Source organism: Lepisosteus oculatus, chromosome 12 (assembly GCF_040954835.1).
Source record: "Lepisosteus oculatus isolate fLepOcu1 chromosome 12, fLepOcu1.hap2, whole genome shotgun sequence".
NCBI lineage: Eukaryota > Metazoa > Chordata > Actinopteri > Semionotiformes > Lepisosteidae > Lepisosteus > Lepisosteus oculatus.
Genome location: NC_090707.1, coordinates 32,081,990 through 32,102,149, shown reverse-complemented (window position 1 = coordinate 32,102,149; position 20,160 = coordinate 32,081,990). Strand labels below are relative to the sequence as shown.

General features: G+C 39.2%; 1 protein-coding gene across 1 annotated transcript in view; it reads left to right on the top strand.

The window, feature by feature from the left end:
* The window catches only part of cfap65 (cilia and flagella associated protein 65), a 54,909-nt gene that overhangs the window by 12,980 nt on the left and 21,769 nt on the right, over positions 1-20,160 (top strand). Inside the window, exons 6-17 of the mRNA XM_015359428.2 lie at positions 488-687; positions 2,848-2,993; positions 4,537-4,759; positions 5,230-5,495; positions 10,944-11,144; positions 11,622-11,966; positions 12,759-12,896; positions 14,366-14,605; positions 15,118-15,342; positions 16,495-16,653; positions 18,028-18,193; positions 18,441-18,569. Coding sequence (XP_015214914.2) covers positions 488-687; positions 2,848-2,993; positions 4,537-4,759; positions 5,230-5,495; positions 10,944-11,144; positions 11,622-11,966; positions 12,759-12,896; positions 14,366-14,605; positions 15,118-15,342; positions 16,495-16,653; positions 18,028-18,193; positions 18,441-18,569 — 2,438 coding nt within the window. The remainder of the gene's footprint in view (positions 1-487; positions 688-2,847; positions 2,994-4,536; positions 4,760-5,229; positions 5,496-10,943; positions 11,145-11,621; positions 11,967-12,758; positions 12,897-14,365; positions 14,606-15,117; positions 15,343-16,494; positions 16,654-18,027; positions 18,194-18,440; positions 18,570-20,160) is intronic.

Genomic DNA, 20,160 nt, shown 5'->3' with positions numbered 1-20,160 from the left:
CTAATTATCGATATCGACTGATATGAAAATTTTTTATCGGGATAATGTTTTTGGCCATATCGCCCAGCCCTAGCCACAGCTTAGCAGAGAAGTTGTGAGACTTTCCTGCGTACAGTAAACACACCTTAGACACATGAGCACGCGACAATAGTAAGGAGAGTACAAGCCTCAGATTCTTGGAATTCAGGGGAGCAGAATCAACTAAGATTCTTTTTGTTTATCAATATCAACTAAGATATTTTGTTTTAAAAAGGTGCTGGGGTGTAAGCACTTTCAAAAGTCTTGTGCCATAAAAAAAAAAGTCAGACTGTGCCTTCACTGAACAGATGTTTCGAGTCTGCTGCTACTTTGTGTACAAAATCTCGGTTTTCTTGAGTGAAGAATGTGTGGCTCATTCCCAGCAGTATTGCATCTGTTTAAATGTGCTGTTGCCTTCTCAGCCCGTATACCGTACCTCCATTACTCACCTTCCTTTTTTTTACTTCAGCAAGCTCAAGACATTGTTCTCCTGGGAAGTGCCCGAGCCTTTCCAGCTTTCCCCGGCCAGTGGTCTCCTGGAGCCTGGGGTGGAGTGTCAGGTGACAGTGGTTTTCAGCCCTAAGGCCGCTCTAGTGTACGAGGAAGTCGCCACCTGTGCTTTCGGAGACCATGGGGAGACCAAGAGAAATGTCCGCATCATAGCCCTGTGTAAGACTGACCATCTCCGAGCTGATCCAGGTGTTTTCAGTGCATTTCAAGCCGGTTCTTAAATCTCAGGGGACTAAGATGATATATAAATGCATCTTCGCATACAGTACACTTGATGAGTAAGATAGGTTTGTAAAGCTGTTCTTGCAGGAAAATATGCGGTTTTTATCCGGTTGAACATGATCATGATACCGGAAACAGCACTATAGGTTCATCAGTAAACTTATGTAGTTGTTGTCATTGGTATTTTGTTTTAAAAAGGTGCTGGGGTGTAAGCACTTTTAAAAGTGTTGTGCCATACTGTGCCTTCACTGAACAGATGTTTTGAGTCTCCTGCTACTTTGGGTACAAAATTTAGATTTTCTGGGATTTAAGCATGTGATTGAAACTTGTGTGCCCATGCCTTAAATGGAAAATGGCAAGTTCTAATAGGATTAGCTGCAATAATAGGAGATATGTGTGATTTTGTTTTTAAACATTTTTGTAATTTGTTTTTAAACATCTTTCAACTTAATAACATGAATAACATGAATGCTGCACCATTTAAGTTGGAATAATATCAACATATTAAGAGTAAGATGATTCACTTTGCATGTTGCAGGATTAGTTGATCTTGATTTTATATTCTGTTACGTCCCAGTGTGTGGTCTGTGTGTGTTTTTATTATGTTCCACACTGCTGACCTTTGATTGTTCTCCCTTCCCCTTTGGCCCACCATTACACCACTGTTCCGTATGACATCATTATCAATCAACCTCTCAGCCAATCAGAACACTACATAACATGGAGGTTTTCAGGAAGAAGAGGCCTTTCATTTGACTTCGGTCCCGTTCACTTTTGGTTATCGCTTCGCTTTTGGTTATCGCTTCGCCTTCGGTTATCGCTTCGCCTTCGTTGGTTTGGTTTGTTTTGCTTTGTGCATGTGTGTATTTTCGTACAGCTTTGGCTTTGTTGGTTTTGTTGGTTTTTGTTCGTTTGTTTGTGTTTATTCTTGTTTTGCCATGACCTTGCCCTAACATGTTACATGTTCAACCTTTGTGTTCTTTTGTACCCTGTTCCCGTTGATTACTCTTGTTCTCCCTTATTTGTATTCCTGGTTAACTTGTGTGAACTTTTGTATATAGGTTAGTTTAGGTTGTTGGGTACACTTTACACACTTAGTTGAGTTTGTATTAGTAAAGGAACAAGTAATAGGTTTATTCTATGCTGAAAAAAAGAAGAGAGAAAAAACAAAGTTTCGGCCGTGGAGCCTTCTTCAGGTGTCAAGAAGGCTGAAGAAGGCTCCATGGCCAAAACTGTGTTTTTTCTCTCTTCTTTTTTTCAGCATGGAATAAACCTATTACTTGTTTCTTTGCAGCCTACGCATGCTGACGCAGCTACCCACCTGAACTACTTTGTATTAGTAACACTAGTTTAGTGTGGGTGACTGCCGTTTGTCTTGTATGGTTTTGGGTAGTCAGGGGAGGTTAGTTAGGGTGTTGAAGATACCGAAGACCGTGTGTTTCGGGTTTTCTTTTGTAGTCAGATTAGCTTTCCCTCACTGTCCTAGCCAGCTCCATTTTGTTTGTTATTTTCTTTCCTTTGGCACCACTCTAGTTCCTTACCCTTGTTATCACGCTTCCTAGTCCCTCACCAAAACCCACCTGCTTCCAAAAGAATTATCCTAAATATTACACCCCTTTACCCCTAGACACTTGGGGTCGTAACATATTCCTTAACCAACAAACAAAACAACTGCCTAACTGGCTTTGGAACATCCTGTTGTGACAAAAGTTTATAATAACAGAGATTACTACTTTTTGCAGGTAGTATTTTCTTTCAGAAATGATTTTTGTCTGCCCTACATTGTATGTTTCTCTTTTGTAAAATCTGCTTATATTGTTTTCCTGCGAAAGCTAAGTGTTATAAAAGCCACATTCTAAAATGAATTTAGTCTGAAAGCTGAATGATTTGAAATCGGCTGAAAAAATACAATTAAGTCTTCACTGAGGGACGTTGCTGTAAGGAATGATACATGGTATCCATTGTAGTACAGATACACTTATAAGCCACAACCTTCTGAATTGGTGGAGGAAGATATTATTGTTAAAATAGTTATCACTGGCTGTACTGCGCTATGCATCTGATGTGTCTTTCACATCATTGTCTGTGTCTGCACAGCAAAATATTCCCACCTCCTGGTGAGCGCGCCAGGGCATCTCTCTCAGACGTCAGGGCAGGAAGACACCCAGAGCATTCTGGACTTTGGTAGTGTGGCCGTGGGGAGCACCGTGGAGAAGCATTTTGAGGTTCACAACCTGTCTGTGGTAAGACGTGCAAATCAAGATGACAAACGATTTTTAAAAATGCCCTCATATGCTTAGTTCAAATACAGCAATAATTTCCTTCACCTAGTGTGTCCTTATGCATTCATATTTTTCATTTTAGTGTAATATACCTTTCCCATTCAATACAACATACAGCTACAAATACAAACTGTGAAGCACTGAGCTTGAATGAAAGACAAGTTTTAAAGTAGAGACATCGTTTTAAAAATAAAATATGCAAAGCAGATATGAAGATATGTAGTAAAAGTACTGTATTTCATTTCAGGGATGCCACGTTAAAATTTTATGATGCTCTCATTTAGAACATTGTATACATCCGTGATCACCACGATACAAAAATAGGTATCGCTGCTTTGGAGTGAGACCAGAAGGGAGCAACCAGTACGTCCTTAAGTTCAAAGGAATGTCCTGTACAGACAGGCTAAAAGATCTGAATCTTTTAAGTTTTGAACAGATTACAAGAGGATTGTGGCAGACCAGCAGTAATGAAAATAGTGATTTCAGACGACCTACCACTAGAACTCGTTAAGGCCACTTTTGTTTGTAATAGTTTCACTTGTGGCACATTAATTAATAATTTAATTAATTTGATAATTGATGAAGGGGTGAGAGGCACCTTTTTACATTGGGTGAATCATTGAAGTATTCAGAATGCTCAAATGCACTGACAAAGTTCACCCTCTGGACTTTAGAATCAACAATGAAACATAAACCTTTTCTCGACTTGCTGGGGTATCTAAATCTGCTTTGAACAAACTGCAGTATGTCCAAAATTCGGCAGCCAGAATCCTGACCAGGTCTAGTGCAAGTGATCACATTACTCCTATCCTGGAGTCCTTGCACTGGCTTCCTGTCAAATTCCGTGTAGACTTTAAAATGGCTGGGCACCTCAGTAACTGTATAAACTATTATTGACCTACTCCCCAACTCGCAACCTTCGCTCTTCTAATTCTGGTCTCCTAACTGTCCCCCAAGCCCGTCTACATTGTATGGGTGACAGGGCCTTCTCCTGTTATGCACCCAAGCTCTGGAACTCTCTCTCCAAGGATATCAGAAAGTCACCTTCTCTAAACTCCTTCAAATCCAGAATCAAAACCCTCTTTTTCAGAAAAGCCTTTAGTTAACTGGTTCCATTCTTTACCCCTCTGCTTCTACTTTTCTTAGTACCACCATCCACGGTCTCCTCTGTGTATTGTAATTGTGTTTAATCTTGTGTATTCTCTTTATTTATTGTTGTTGTCATTCTTTAAAGTGCTTTGAGAAGCTGCCTTTAAAGGTACTATATAAAATAAAGTTTATTATTTTTATTATTTATTATGAACCAAAGGACACAATTGAAAGCATAGGGGAAGTGCATTTTAAAAGGAGAAAAGGAGGCAGTTCTTTACACAAAGCGTTATGGGAGTCTGGAACTCAACGCGTCAAAGACAATTTATTGAATGTTCTCTCTTTTTCATAAAACTAACATGTACGGTACTTTAATATTCATTCACTGTCGGTGTGCATTTGTGACGGTTGGCAGGTGAAAGCTCCATTCAGAGTTACCAAGGCTGCCCGTCCTGCACTGCTAGAGGATGTGTTTTCCTGTGAGACCAGGCAAGGCTGTGTGCCGTCAGGCAGCACACTGAGGATCCCACTGCGGTTCAGTCCTCAGACAGTGGGCAGCTCCAGTGTGGACTACTTCTACGTCACCACCGCCGGCAATGTCAGCAAGGCCCTTCTGAAGGTGACTGGAAGCTGTAAAGGTAAAGACCAGCCCAAGGCCTGGGGTCCTCACATTGAGTACCTCCAATAGGATAGCTTGTATAACTTTCTTTTGAAAACATTAGCTATTAAAACGTCAACTTCTAGCTTTCTTTCTATTTTAAATGGAACTTTCTGGGGTTTTTAAATCATCCGCTAATTTTTACTCGCTAGGCTTGAAGAATACCTTTTATTTTTCCCTACTTACTGTATGACACCAAACCAAATTTAGAGACCAAACAGAGCTAAAAATGAGTTATATTACTTTATGCAGTATGCGATTTTAATCTGTTATGTTACAATGACCTTGTTACTATGGATAAATCTTGTGTCAGTTCCCCATGTTGTAATTCTATTTTTAATATACAGCATTATGGATATGCAGTGTAGATTTTTGAATCTAGAAAAGGTCAAACGCTTTCTAATGGTAGATAATCAATTATACCTTCTCCTTTGTTTTGTCTTCCTCCAGGTCCTCTGGTGTCGTTGACGAACTCTGTGGTGAATTTTGGCTGTGTGGAGCTAGGGGGGTCTGCAGTCCAAACTCTGGAAATGACCAACACCTCAGATGTGCCCGCGCACTACCAGTTCTGCATCGACGGCAGCCACAGCATCTTCGGCATCGACAGACCCTGGGGCGTTCTCCCTGGAGAGAGCTCGCTCGCCCTCCACCTCCGATTCCAGCCCAGCCAGCCCATCGGCTATTACAGGAGGCTGGTCTGCCTCATCCACCACCAGGCAAGTCTGCATAGCCATGCACAGCGAGCTCTTCTGGATGTAAACCCTGAGCTGCGTCTTTGGACCTTTAACACTCAGCGATTAACAACGGGAAAATTTCTCATTTTCCCAGAAAGGTTTGCAATCAGCCCATCTCCCTTCATTAGTTCTGATAGCGACTTGATCCATAGATATTGCGACAGTGCGTGGGTTACTGGGCTGCGCTGTTCGCTGGCGTTACGTCAGAAGGATATAGAGCGCTCCTTGTAGGTTATTGCGTTATCCAAGTTTAAGGTTGAGAGATAAGACTGTGAAAGATTTATACTCTCTTGTGGAGAATAAGGGTGTGCCTGAGCTGAGCTCAGGACTCTTGGCGTGGTTCTGGGACGAACAGCTGAGCAGACGTGTGAGCATTTAATATAGTTCATGCTGAAAAGAGAAGAAAGGAAACGCAATGTTTCAGCTGTGGAGCCTTCTTTGGGTGTGGGGAGACTCGGAGACCACTTCAGAGAGCATGTTAGGGCTGTGATTCTCATGAGTTTCTCATTCAACCTCTGATGGCCATGATCACACTGATCTCTCCGTCTCCGTTCTCAAAGAAGGGTTTCTTAACTCCTACAGCAGAAAGATACCCAAAACCAAAATGATCCTGAGACTTGGTTCACACCTCCCCCCTTCTCTCAACGACAGACTCGTTTTCTTCTAATCCTCTTTATTCATTTGCAGGTTTCGACTTCACCTCTCGACTTTGCACCACCTGAGTGCCCACTCTGCCTCCCCCCTGCTCCCGCCTCCTCCACGCCCCCGGCTTTTGCTCTCCTATGCTATATAATTAGTCCGCCGACTTCCCTGTCTTTCTCACACCCAAAGAAGGCTCCACAGCCGAAATGTTGTTTTTCCTTTCTTCTCTTTTCAGCATGGAATAAACCTTTTACTTGTTCCTTTGCAGCCTACGCATGCTGACGCAGCGACCTACGTTAATATAGTTCTCTCAATTAAGACAATTAGAGTTAGTACTGAGACATCTAATTGAGACAGTTTTCTTGCCTCTGGGGCCCTCTGGTGGCGTCTAGTGGACTCTGAAGGTGAAACGTTTCTCCGCTGTGTCACAATACAGTATGATGATTTTGATAAGATGACTGGCCTTGGAAAACCCTCTCATTCCCAAAACTTAACAGCTTAACCATTTCTTCAATAGTTTTTCTTTTGTAGAATTCAAAATTCAGCATGCTCTTTTGTATCTCAGCTGGTGCAAAATGGTTTGGGAGAGTCTGGTTGATGAGCTTTTTTATGGTATTCCCCAAAACTGGGTAGCACAACTGCTGTTAAAGGTGTCGGTATAATTCCGCAGTGTTGACAGACATTTTGACAGCTTTTACAGCACATCAGACACACTTAACATTGTTAAAAGATGGATTGCTTAGATATGATTTTCCCCTTGAAAATTGCAGAGCTATAATGTGGCAGTAAATCATTAGGGATTACAGTCTTGTGTTGTGACAGACCCCAACCTAATTAAGGCAGTTTAACAAGCCTAGACATATTAAAAATTCACAATGATCTTAAGACGTACAGTAAAGGAGTCTTTACTGAAGCAAGGTCTTCTCACACAAGTGTTCTACTCACATGTGAGAATGTGCAATTCCTACCTAATTGATCTGTAGTGTGCCTGTATACAAGTATAGAGATCTAAGAGGCTTGATCAGGATCCTAGTGTCAGGTACCTTCATGACCCAGCCTGGCAGATGTGTACATCCACTGTTTGGCACAAATACTGTAGATTCTGGCTTAACATTCGACCCACACATGTACAGCATACTGTCAAAACATCTTTTTTTCACCTTAGAAATATCGCAAGACTACGCCCTATGCTATCATTAACTGTGGCTGAAAAGCTGATCAACATATTTGTATTCTCTCGAATTGACTACTGCAATGCTCTGCTCCCTGGGGTATCTAAATCTACTCTGAACAAGCTGCAGTATGTCCAAAATTCAGCAGCCAGAATCCTGACCAGATCTAGTGCAAGTGTTCACATTACTCCTATCCTGGAGTCCTTGCACTGGCTTCCGGTCAAATTCCGCGTAGACTTTAAAATCCTCATGCTCACCTACAAGGCTTTACATGGCTTGGCACCTCAATACCTGTCTGAACTTTTATCGCCCTACTCCCCACCTCGCAACCTCCGCTCTTCAAATTCTGCCCTCCTTACTGTCCCCCAAGCCCGTCTACATTGTATGGGCGACAGGGCCTTCTCCTGCTATGCCCCCAAGCTCTGGAACTCCTTGCCCAAGGATATTAGAGAGTCACCTTCTCTAAACTCCTTCAAATCCAGACTCAAAACCCTCCTTTTCAGAAAAGCCTTTACTTAACTGGTTCCATTCTTCACCCCTCTGCTCTTCTTAATACCATCTTCCACAGTCTCCTCTATTGATATCGTTGTATTGTTGTAACTATAATTGTGTCCTGTCTTGTGAAATTTTCTTATTTATTGTTGTAGTCTTCTTATTTATTGTTATTGTCATCCTGTAAAGCGCTTTGAGAAGCCACCTTTAAAGGCGCTATATAAAATAAAGTTTATTATATTATTATTATTATTATTATTATTATTATTATTATTATTATTATTATTTGTGCACCGGTTATAGCACAAACAAAGCTTTTGCTTTAATCAAATGCTATTGAGTTACACACATGGATCCTGTTGAAAGGGAATAGTGCACATTAATCTGTTTTATGATATAGACAGTTGCTGTAAACACAGTACTATTCACTTACTTTTCTAATTTATTAATGCATCAATGCATTGCTAAAGTATTGGGGCAGTGTCTTTTAGGTGTATTTTTCTGTCAGACATTTTAAAATTCACTTTGTTCACCTCTGTTTAATTTCTATAACTTAAATTAACCAGTTTAACGAGACGGCAATATTTAATAGGAAAAAAATGTCAAAAAATGAAACAAATGTCAATCGTACATGTGATGCATATTTCTAAAGTCAAAACCTGAAAACAGAATTGGTAACGTGGATCATTTTATTTCCCTTTATGCAGATGACATTCTGGTTTTTGTCTCTAACCCAGAAAGTTGAATTCCTGTTATAGGTTTGATAAATAAATGTGGCACTTTCTCAGGTTGTAAAATTAACTACAGTAAATCAGAAGCAGTGCTTCTGGGTAAGTGTGGAAATATTGATGATTCTCCATTAAGAGTAATCTTATCTAGGGATATATATCGATGTTTATTCTAGGTTACATGATTTATTTAGCTTGAATTTGATCCCAGTATTTAGAGAGGTTCAGTGAGACATGGAAAATGGCTGTTATTTGCCTTTTTTTGACAGGGGCAGATAAATCTTATTCAAATGAATATACTTCCTATGCTTTTGTATATATTGCAAATGATCCCTCTTTATTTATCAAATGATCAAAGATTTTGACAATAATAGATCAAGTTTAATTTGCAAAACAGTGGCCAAGGGTTAAATTGTCTAGGTTACAGTTGGCTTATTCTAATGGTGGTTTGTCTCTACCTAATCTTAAATTTTACAACTGGGCTTGTGAGTGTCGTTTAAATTGGGAGTGGGTTTGAGCCAATACACATTCAGATTGGGTAGGTAATAATGCTTGGTTCACTGTGCCCTGCTCACACATGACTGTTATGACCAGGAATGCAAAGAATATGACCAGTTTGATGAAATACTATCCCTTTCTTCCTAGCACTCTTAAAATTGGGAACGATATGCAGAATTGCTATGAACGATATGGAGAAAAGGCTCTCCCTCATCTTTAACTCTCATTAACAATAACCAGGCCTTTTCTCCAGATTTAGCCTTGCATACTGTAGTTTTCAGATTTCTTTAAGAAAAGGGTAAATATATATTTCTGATTTATATGTGGATAATGTTTAAAAATCTTTTCAGGAAATTCAACAAGAAATATAACATATTCTCATTTTTTGGGAGTTTCTGCAATTGAGTGATTTTATTGTTACAAACATGCATTTTCCCGTGGAAGGGTCTGTTTGTACTTCTGTTGATTCACTTTCATTACAAAGAAAACAACCTCAGCACTTTTTATCTGTTGTTGGTTCAACCTTTAATATTAACTTGAAAGGAAACATGAAAAATGTTGTAAGGGCTTGAGAAATAGAGTGGGGAGACACTTTCTGGATGGAAACTTGGGAAAGGGCCCTATCTGAGGCTGGAGAAATATTGTTTTGCAATGAGATTGGAATTAAACTAGAAAAGATTTTGAAATCTCAAGTGAAGTTCAATCCTTGGTTTTGTATGATTGATAGATTGGTATTACTGATAATATCCTCCAGATACAGTTGACTACTAACCAGCTTATATTGGTTAAAAAATTGTATTTGCAGTCTACAAAAGGACTAAGTTTAGGATTCTACTCCAACCATTAGTAGTGGTATGTTGAGATATTAACAGTTTTGCTATTTGAACGAATGTGTGCAGGAATGATGGAGGGAAAAATATGAATTTTGCAAGATTTGGAAACTTTATTTTACATTCTTCTCATAAAATATTTCATTATTTTGAGTAATGTTATGGTGGGGATTATATAGTAATTATTTCATGTTAATTTTGTGTATATTCTACTTGGAACTGGAGCTTCCTACTATATTATAAGCTACAGTAGTCTGTGGTAGGGGAAAAAAGGGTTATATTGTTTTGTGTTTGTTTTGTTGTTGTGTTTATTCTTAAGGGTTTTTCTTCTCTTTTTGTCTTCTACATTGTGTTATTTTCATTTGTAGTGTTTGGTATTGTTTGTATAATTATTGTTATGTATTTATTGTAAAAAAAAATTGAAAGCCATATGGGTAAAAGAAGGTAAATGTTACCAAAAACTGCAAAAGAAAAAACAAAAACATGTATGTTGACTCTCACCAATCCATAGAAGTTTGGTCAAATTATCCGGACATCTCTCTGAAGTCCTTTGCAGTAAGGCCACTGTGCAAAATATGTTGTGGTTATAGACATTATATAAGTGAATGGAATTGGAAGTAAACTCATTGCCATCAAAACTAATGCAAATAACACCCCACACTACATGTGATTAGGACCATACTCTAAACTAACAAGCAACTAACGCAGGCCTAGCTGTTTTAATTAGGAAATGGGTAAACAATAACCACTGTAGTACAGAAAGAGCTGAAATCCTGTTTTTCTTTGATTAAGACTCGCACTCAAGATAAGTACCATTGGTGGATATACATCTAGTATTTCTTTTATAGGCCTTAGCTCTGTGATTCTAGGTTTAGTTCTGTGGCCTGGTGCTACTGTACAGTAGTTTTGACAAACACGTGGGCAGACAGTCCACCCCACCAATGAATGCATAAATACTTTTATCGTTAAAAACAAGATGTTCTTCATGATGGTGTAATAACGTCTGATGGAATACAGGATCTAAAAGGAATGTAAAGGATTGATTGTTATAATATATGTTTCTTGTAGAATCCCATTTTCCTGGACCTCATAGGCACGTGTCACTCTGAGCAATGGAAGCCAGCGATACTTAATGCCAAACACCTACACCTGTACCACAAGAAACTAGAGAGGGGGCTGACCTGTTACCCACCTGACATGTTAAGTGCCATGTTGGCAGAGAACCGGCTACAGCTGGACCAGGACGGAGCCCTCCTGCTTCCAAACCAGGTACGGAGAGAACCTTGTATCAGACCTTAACCCTTCATACCAGATCTCTTTGCACTTCTTGCCACATAACAGCAAACGGTTGGAACAAACAAACAAACCTTAACAAACAATCTTAAGCTACTTATAAAAGTTTACATGTTCTTGAGTTGCTTTTTTCTTAAATTCCATTTTTTTCTTCCGACTCTTATCATGCTCAACGGAGCCACTGAGAACAACCAACGTTCTGTTGGTGAAATTCAACATGGTGTAAACTGTTCAAATTGTAAATGAAGACCTCAAGATCGATATAAAGCCAAAAGTGATCGAATTCAGAGCATCTCTGGTTGTAGCAGGTCCTGGGGTATATTGTTAAAGGAACTACTGCTTTAGCACAGGCTGGAGGGTCACAAGCTTAGTAGTCAGTCTGCACTGCACTTTGCAGAGAAGACACCACCACCCCACTGGCTCCTTCAGTCATTTCAAGTGTCTGTGTTCCAGGAATCTGAAGAGGACCCACCTGCCACCCCCAGTCCCCCCGTGTCGAGCTCGATGGCGGAATACTTCGAGAGGGACTCGGGTGCGACCAGCCGCCCTCACGTCACCATTGACCCACCAGAGCTCCTCTTCCACAGTGGCTCCCCTTCCCGTTCGGTCTCCTTGACAAACCACACCAAGGGAAGGCTGACCGTCGTTTGGACCAGTCCCGGGGGGAGTCCATTCAGCGTTACCCCCGTGACCTGCGACCTCCATCCCCTCAAAACCAACGCGTTCAGGGTCACCTACACTCCTAGCCATGAAAACACCATCAATGGGGCTGACCTGGAGTGTTTTGCTTTCTATAAGGTACAGTAGGACCGTGATAGCTAAAGTGGTTTGATGAGAGAAGCCACTTTAGACAGAATGCCTTCATGTTATGACCATATTGTAGTGATAACAACCTTCCCGTTGTGAATATAAAATCATGCTCTGCTTTTGTTAGCAACTTTCTGAATTTGGTGCAGTAGCAAATAACGTTTAGAAACTAAGTGAATGTAAAATTTTCTTCATCCATTTCTTAAAGGTTCCCAGAGTTTGAGCCTCAACCATCTGGCTAGTAAGCCTGTTCCAGATGGCCACAACTCTTTGAGTAAAGAAGAGTTTCCTATTCTCAGGCCTGAATTAATTTCCCTTAGGTTTACAACTATGACCCTGTGTTCTTTTTTCACTAGTGAGTGTGAAGCAGTCACCTTGGTTGAACCCATCTATACACTAGAGGATTTTGTATACTTGGATCAAATTTCTCTGAATCCCCTCTGTCAGCTTGAAGATATTTATCTCCCTCACCCTGTCCATATACGATAGTCCCCCAAGTTCCCATTGGATGCTCATTATACCTTTAAAGGTAGACGAAAAGGACCAAAAGAAGCAGTTTTATGTGGAAGCAGAGCCGAGTAGGGCTGAGGGCTCAAGATTTGTAACTTGTCTATTCGAATCCTGCATGGGACAGTTCTATCATTCCCTTGAACAAGAGACTTGTTCACTCAGATTGCTTCGATAAAATGCTCAGTTGTACCAATTCAAATTGACTTTGCTCTGGTTAAAAGAAGCAGCCAGAGAACTTCACAGTTATAAGTAAATGTTTCCTGTGCTTTCCAGGCCATGAAGGACAGCTGTTATGTGGAGGACAGCACCCTGTGCCCCCCCTGGTGTCTGACACTGAGAGTCAGTGGTCACTCCTTTCTGCCTGGCCATCAACACTTCATTCCCCGCTATGTGCTCCATCGCCCACAAGTGGTGAGTCTCTCCCAGGCAAGATGTCACAGAGATTCTGAGTCGACCTATATCAAAATATTTTTCGATACCTCACTTTTTTTTCATAGGTCGCATTTTTGTGTGACCACATCAGGTCACAAACATCAAAACCTCTGTTTTAATGAAAAACAAAAACTGCTTTTGTTTACTGACTGGATATTTTTCTGAAATTTACAGAATTGTTTTGGTCTGGTTGGATTGAGTGGGGAGCTGTGTCAGTATGTGAGCTATTAGTTGAGCCAATTTTGCTTTGAAAAGCAAAATGAAACAAAAAACAAAGTGTTTTGGCTGTGGCAGAGAGATTTAAAATAAGATTCGTCTTTCATTGAGAGCTGGTGGGAGGTTGGATCTTGATTTAAGGATAATTGTGGCCTCTGATGTCTATCTAATAAGAAAAGATAAGATTTTATTGTTGTCCCCTGAGGGAAATTTTTTATGGGCACACAGCACTCCTATACATTTAAATAGAATGCAAACAAAATTTTAAAAAAGAAGAAAAGGAAAACATTATTCTATTAAAAAAATAAGAAAAACATTGCACATCACTCTATTGTACGTGTACAGTATAACACATAACAACATGTAACATTTATAACACCTCACAAAAACATATTGCACTCAAGTGGGTTGTAAGAGTCAAAATTGTGTTTATCCTTGACATTTGCGTTGACAGCTTTAATGGATAGTGGAACAAAGGAATGTTTGCATATGTTTGACTTACATTTGGGAACCCTTAAACGTTTGCAAGAAGACCTTAGAATGGTGTCAAATGTTCAGTAAAACAAGCATTTTCACCCCTTTTGTACCCAGCATTCCCTTTCATAGCGAAACTGTTAACAAGTGAAATGCGCTCTCCCTGCAGTAAGTGGGGTAGAAATGGAACAAAATAATTGAACAGTCCATCTCAGGGCACACACGGACACAAACACAGACACAGGAAGACTCACTCACACCTCGCACCAGGGCCAATTTAATATGGCCTATTAATTATTTTATTTGATAAGGACATTGAAGAGTGAAAAATACCCTTATACGTAAATGTGACCATTTCTGAACTGTCCTTGTCCCTGTTCCAGTCATGTCATGGTCCTGCCATGCCAACAGTTATGAACTGAATATTTAAAAGTAAAATCTTTGTCTGCTGCTTAAAATATATTTCTACTTTTTAGTACATCTTTAATAACGTAAATTACCCTAAAAGATGAGTGACGTGGACACTGGCACTGCATTCAAAACCAATCAACTATTGTGGAGCAGAGATCATAAGTAAAAACAACATTCTCTTGACTTAAATATACATCAAATACAAATGCTTGTGGGGTGGTTTCAAAGTTTTGACTCTGGCTTTGAAATTTCTGAGGTTATTGATTCCATGTGGATGTAATAAAAGACAGTAGTAAAAAAAGCTCCATCTTGAAATGTTAGTAACAACAAGTTTTTCCCACTTTCAGGTGTTCCCAGCCCTGAACCAAGAGTCCTACAGATCCATTCTGTTCCAGAATACTGGGGAGCTGCCCATCATTTTCAATCTGGAGACAAAGGACTGTCCTGTGGTTACAGTGAAGCCCACCAGTGGTCTGGTCCACCCAGGGGCTCACCAGATCTTTACTCTGAGAACAACTCCAACCATAGATAATGATCAGAAATTGCACCTGTCTCTACAGCTGAATGCCTCTCAGGAGCACATTGAGGTGAATAATTGAGGATCTTATTATCTAGCTTCAGCAACAACATTTTTGGATAGCTGTGCTCCAGATTCCCACAACCCTTTAAAGAAGTCTTAGTTGCACATACTGTACACATTGTTTCCAGTTGATTTTTACTGTTGATCTTGAGTGGGTTGTGTTGATTTTGTCTGCACCTTTTGAGGATTGTGAATGATTGAATCAAGATGGGACGATGAATCAAGACAAGATGTTCAGGACTAAATAGTCCTTTAAACCATCTTTGGGCTGATTCCAGATCAGTAATGTCAATTTTGAAAGGTGAATAGTATTCTGAACAAATGTTTTTGCAGTGTATTGTCTGTAAATGGTACAACATTTCAGGTTTTCAGTCCTGTGGGCATAAAAGCCTCTCGTAACCCTTGGCTTACTACATATAGCCTGGTTGGTTTTGGATGAATCCATCCCTCTCTACGGTGTTTTTGAGAGAGCTGTGAATTTCAGTTTCTGATATGTTTTTTTTGTTTGTTTGTTTGCAGGAGATCACTATACTGAGTGTGGCCGAGAAACCGAAGATGTCCCTGGAGGGAGATGGGACTCTCTTCTTTAAGCCCACAGCAGTGGGCTTCTCCTCCGAGCGCTCTTACATCATTAAGAACGTCAGCCGAGTGCCTTTGTGTTTCAGGTGGAAGACCTGGAGCCCAGACTGCTGTGTGCTGTCAGTTTCACCACAGGAGGGCATCATTCAGCCCAATGAATCCCTGGTACGTGGCTTGAATCCAGATTTCCTCCACACAGCTTCATTTAGCTTCACAAATGATCAAACCACTACATCTGAAGTATGAAAAATCATGCCATTTTAAAAGTGTGCACCAATAAATAATATAACTGCTTACACATTAGGTGTATAATATTTTCTGGAGCGGTGGCACTGTGGCTGAGGCTCTGCACCTGTGGCTGGAAGGTTGCTGGTTCAAATCCCACGGCCAGCAGAGGAATCCTATTCCGTTGGGCTCCTGAGCTTAGTCCTTTACAACCTAATGTGCAAGATGATGTAATGAATTTAGAGAAATATAAAGTTTAAGGAAACATCCATGATGTCATATATTCGGTACTAAGAAATATTAATTTTTCAGAGCACAGTTTCATTTTTCAGACAATATATAAAACATCAGCTCTTATAGTTAAGCCTGGGTCCGATACCAAATTAAAATGTGTAGTTTTATGGATTGAAGACCTGCTGCTTTGGAATTAGATAATAAACTGATTTGGATTTGGATTGTCATTGAAAAAAACTAAGGGCTGAAGTTTAGCTGATAGTTAAATACTTTAACCAGTTGTCCTTTTATAATTTTGTGCTTTCTAGTATGATTTTCAAAACTGAGTTATATTTTGCTACATTTTTACTTTTACACTTGGATGCTTAATTGTATTCCATTTTATTGAAATCTATTGAATCTACAGTTGCTATAATAACAAGTTCAAATTAATACAGTCTTGCTGAACCTTTTGCATTTATCACAATTATAAAAACCATCACGTTCTTCACACCCATCAGTGGCCCAATATTATTACTATCATAAACAAAACTATTTTCAGTGTTTAATCTGAGTTTGCCTCTTAGTGCTTAGTCATTTTTCTGGAATTGGTGACAATGAAGCACAGAGCACTTCATTCAGAAATTTGCCAGTTTTGTTTTTTATGTACTGTATATATATATAAAAAAAACTTGTGCCATGTGCGATTCCCACATGAGTAGTTATAGAGCATGACCACAGATTTCTAGGGAATATAGTCCAAATATGAATCTCCATCTTGTCTGGAGTCACAGCCCTTTCATAATATAAACCGTTAGGGAACTTCTGCATACACTTATTGTTTATTTTTCTCCATATGTATTGTACTGTATCCACTAGGCACAGACCTGGTCTTTTTCACCACTGGAGGAGACACAGTACACTATGAAGCCCAGCCTGACATTTTGGCCTCTTCAGGAACAGAACAGTGCTTTCTCCATCAAAAAGACACGTCTTTCCTTGAGAGTCATAGGGGTGGCCTCACAAGGATCCATTGAGGTGAATACTCATTTACGTCCCAATTTTGGGAAAGCAGATCAACAATAGATCATTGTTTTTTATACAACATTTATCATTTTTATTGCAAGCTGTTTGCGAATAGTTGTTTAGGTTAGTAACAGAGGATAACTAGCTTGTTGTGTGATTTGGAAGGCAATTGGGTACATCAGAGCTAATTTACAGTTGTTACTAACAAGTGACATGCACACTTATCCAACCCAATTTTCTAGGTTTTCATGTGTTGCAATTACGTTTTGGAATGTTGGAACATATGTTTTTCACTTGGAGGTTGTGTGTTACAAGGTGTAGATAAAGGTAAAATAAACTCTGATTTAATGTGTCTTGATTTCAGGCAGTTACATTAAGTCACAAAATGTGTTAGCTGGAAAGGGTGTGTAGATATTCTATATACAGTATACTATATACTATACACTATATATACTAAAAATGTATTTCCTTCTTTAAAGTGAAGAAGCAAAGCATAATAACATAATGGTCAGTGCTATATTAATATAATTAGAATTATTTTCTCTTTTTTTACTGGCTGTTAAAATCATTGAGTCTGTCAACCTTATGTTTGATATTTGCTGTCAATGAGATTTGCACCATACTCTCGTAATATGCTTTAGTTTATTATGTGTGTGAAAACCTTTAAAATAAGAATATACTCCTTCACTATATAAATTATTAGTTCTGTCACAAATACTGCCCTGCATCCTTTTTTGATTTTTTTTTACTTTATCAAATGCTTTACTGATGAGAGAGTTAGACAGAGACGAAAGTTTAAAACTAGAGCAAACATTTGGAATTATGTAAGAATTAACCAAATATGCTAGACAAAAGATGTATCCCCCCTCCTCTTGAAGTCCTTGAAGGTGTTTAACGGTACATACCTACTTGAAGACACATGAGAACAACAGAAATAGAAAGTACAAAAATAATTTTAGTTAGCGTGATTTGGAAAGGTCACTGATAAGAGGAGGCCATTCAGTTCAGCGATGTAATGAAGTTCTTTTCATCTCTAGTTGTACTAGATACAACCTTATCCCAAATAGGAATCCTATTGAAAATGTCACATGGGAAAGGGAGAATTTAGTTTAACCAGCGAACTCTAACCTGCATGTCTTTGACATGTAACAGGAAGCCAACATGTCCAGCAAAAAAACCCACAGAAACACAGGGAGAACAGTTTTGAGAAGAATTGGTTTAGAATAAATGTTGCATTATTGTATGATCTGTACCGCGATGATTAGCCTGTAATCATGATTTGGTATTGTGCTCTCTTGAATCTTCATTCAGTGTCTTCAAATGTCCGTTTAATGTCTACGTGAGAAGTGATACCGTATGTAGACTGTGATTGTCTTGGTCTTGCAGGCAGAGCATGCTGTCCTGGACCAGGGGACAGTGCTGGTTGGCAGCTGTCAGACATGTGACCTGGTGCTGCTAAACAATGGGTCCTGCACCCTCAGCTTCTCCCTGACTGTAGGTCAAGACATCTCTGGGCACTGCAGCCCTGAAGAAACGCAGAATGACCCCACCGGTAGAGCTTTCTCAGAGCTTTCTAACTCAAACAACTTTTTACCTTTCTTTGGGTTTCTAAAAAATAAATTTTATAGGCCTTCTGTATGCCATTGGCCTCGAATGTAACAAGCTTTTAACGTTTCCTTTGAATTCATTTTTTGTCCTGCATTGGAAAAATGGCCACAGCATCTTTTTGTTAGATCGTTACAACCATGAAACACACCACAATAAAACTGCCTTTTCTTCTGTTTCTCTGTGGATTTTAGCCCTCGAGTTGGAGTACTACAGTGGAACAATCCCTGCAAGATCAAAGGTAGTTGTCAAGGCAACAATCAAACCCGCCAGGAGAGTTCACTATCGCTGGTCCATCACCTATCAGATTCTCACCTCAAGAGGTATGGAGGAGAGCTGCTTCTTACAAACCTAAAGAAAGGTCTGCTGTGTGTTTCAGTGAATCAGTTTTCTTTCTTACAAATGCTTTATATGACTGTAATATTGTAGTACAAAATGCACTGTTTTTCACTAAAAAATATTTAGAGCCAGACCCTTAAATGCCAAATTAAGGTGACTTATGTACTTAGTTTGTTTAAGATGATCTGATTTATCTGATCACAGAGTTTGTCCTTATGAAAGCTTTAGTCCTGAAACATTACCAGCAGTTTAATAAAATGTATCTCGGAGTACGGATGGTGCATCCAGCCAATTCTGCTTTTTAAAACAAGATCTAAACATGTGATGGAAGCTATGCTCATCATTGGTTTGTGCTCTTTTCTTTTGTGTTCTTTCAAGATCAGGACAAGATTTTAGGTCTTGTGGGGCTTACATTTTACGGCATGTTCAGTATATGCACTTACGACAGAAGGGAAACTTTATATGATTATGAATCCAGTATTCAAAACACGCAGCAAAACGAAGCACAAAGCAGAAAATGTGAATGTTTAGTGCTTTGCAAAAATATTTATCCTCTACCAATGTCACATTTTTTAGATATATTTTTTAAAATTCTTATATTTAATGATCAAACTGAACAGTGTTACTATATACATGTATATAAAGACGCTGACTGGGAGCAAAACCTGCAAAGATGATGTAGTGATGTTTACTTACATAAATATTCAGCCCCCTAAGTTAGTATTTGATAGAATCTCCTTTTCCAGTAATTATTGCTGTCAGTATTTTAAGTGTAATTTCTGCCCATGTACAGTCTTCAAGTTCATTGACAATAGTTGATGGATGCTGATCATCAAGGCTCGCTCAACAGGTTTCACTGGATTCAAGTGTTGACTTTAACTAGGCCACTTAGGGATATGCACACTCATCTCGCCAGACTTGTGACTTGACTTGTGTGTGCCATTGTTTTTGTACCTTCAGTTATTGTTCTGCTAAAATGTGAATTTGTGTGCCAGTTTTAGATTTTGGGGTGACTCAAAGTCTTTCCTGTACTTTGTCATGGTCATTTTACCAATTAATAGAATTAATATATTCTCTATCACTCCCTTTCACCAATAATATCCTATGTCCACACCATAATTAAGTGAAATATATTATGAATTGGACACAAGTGTTTGTGTACCTTTGTAAATATATACTACTTTCTGCGGAAAAGAAAATATACAGGAATAAAAATTAGGCAGGTTTCAACATGAGCCAGGTAGTTCAGTTTCTTCTGCTTGTGAGCTCTTGTCCAGTTGCATTCGCAATGCTCGACTTTAACTGAGAACCATACTGTAGACTGTAAGATCACTTTTCAAGTGAGCCTTATTTTGCTTATCTGCTTACTCACTAACATCACACCTGCCAAAATTAACCTGATCTCTGACTTGAATTACTATTATTTACTGTAAGAGATTTTCAACTAGACTATGTATGAAAGCTCCCTGAATCTTTCAGTCTTTTCGGTTTTGTCATTCAAGTTAGATTGTATTAAGCTGGAAGGCTGCCAGTGAGATTTAAAGTCTATGTTACGCATTATCTCATAACTGTAAA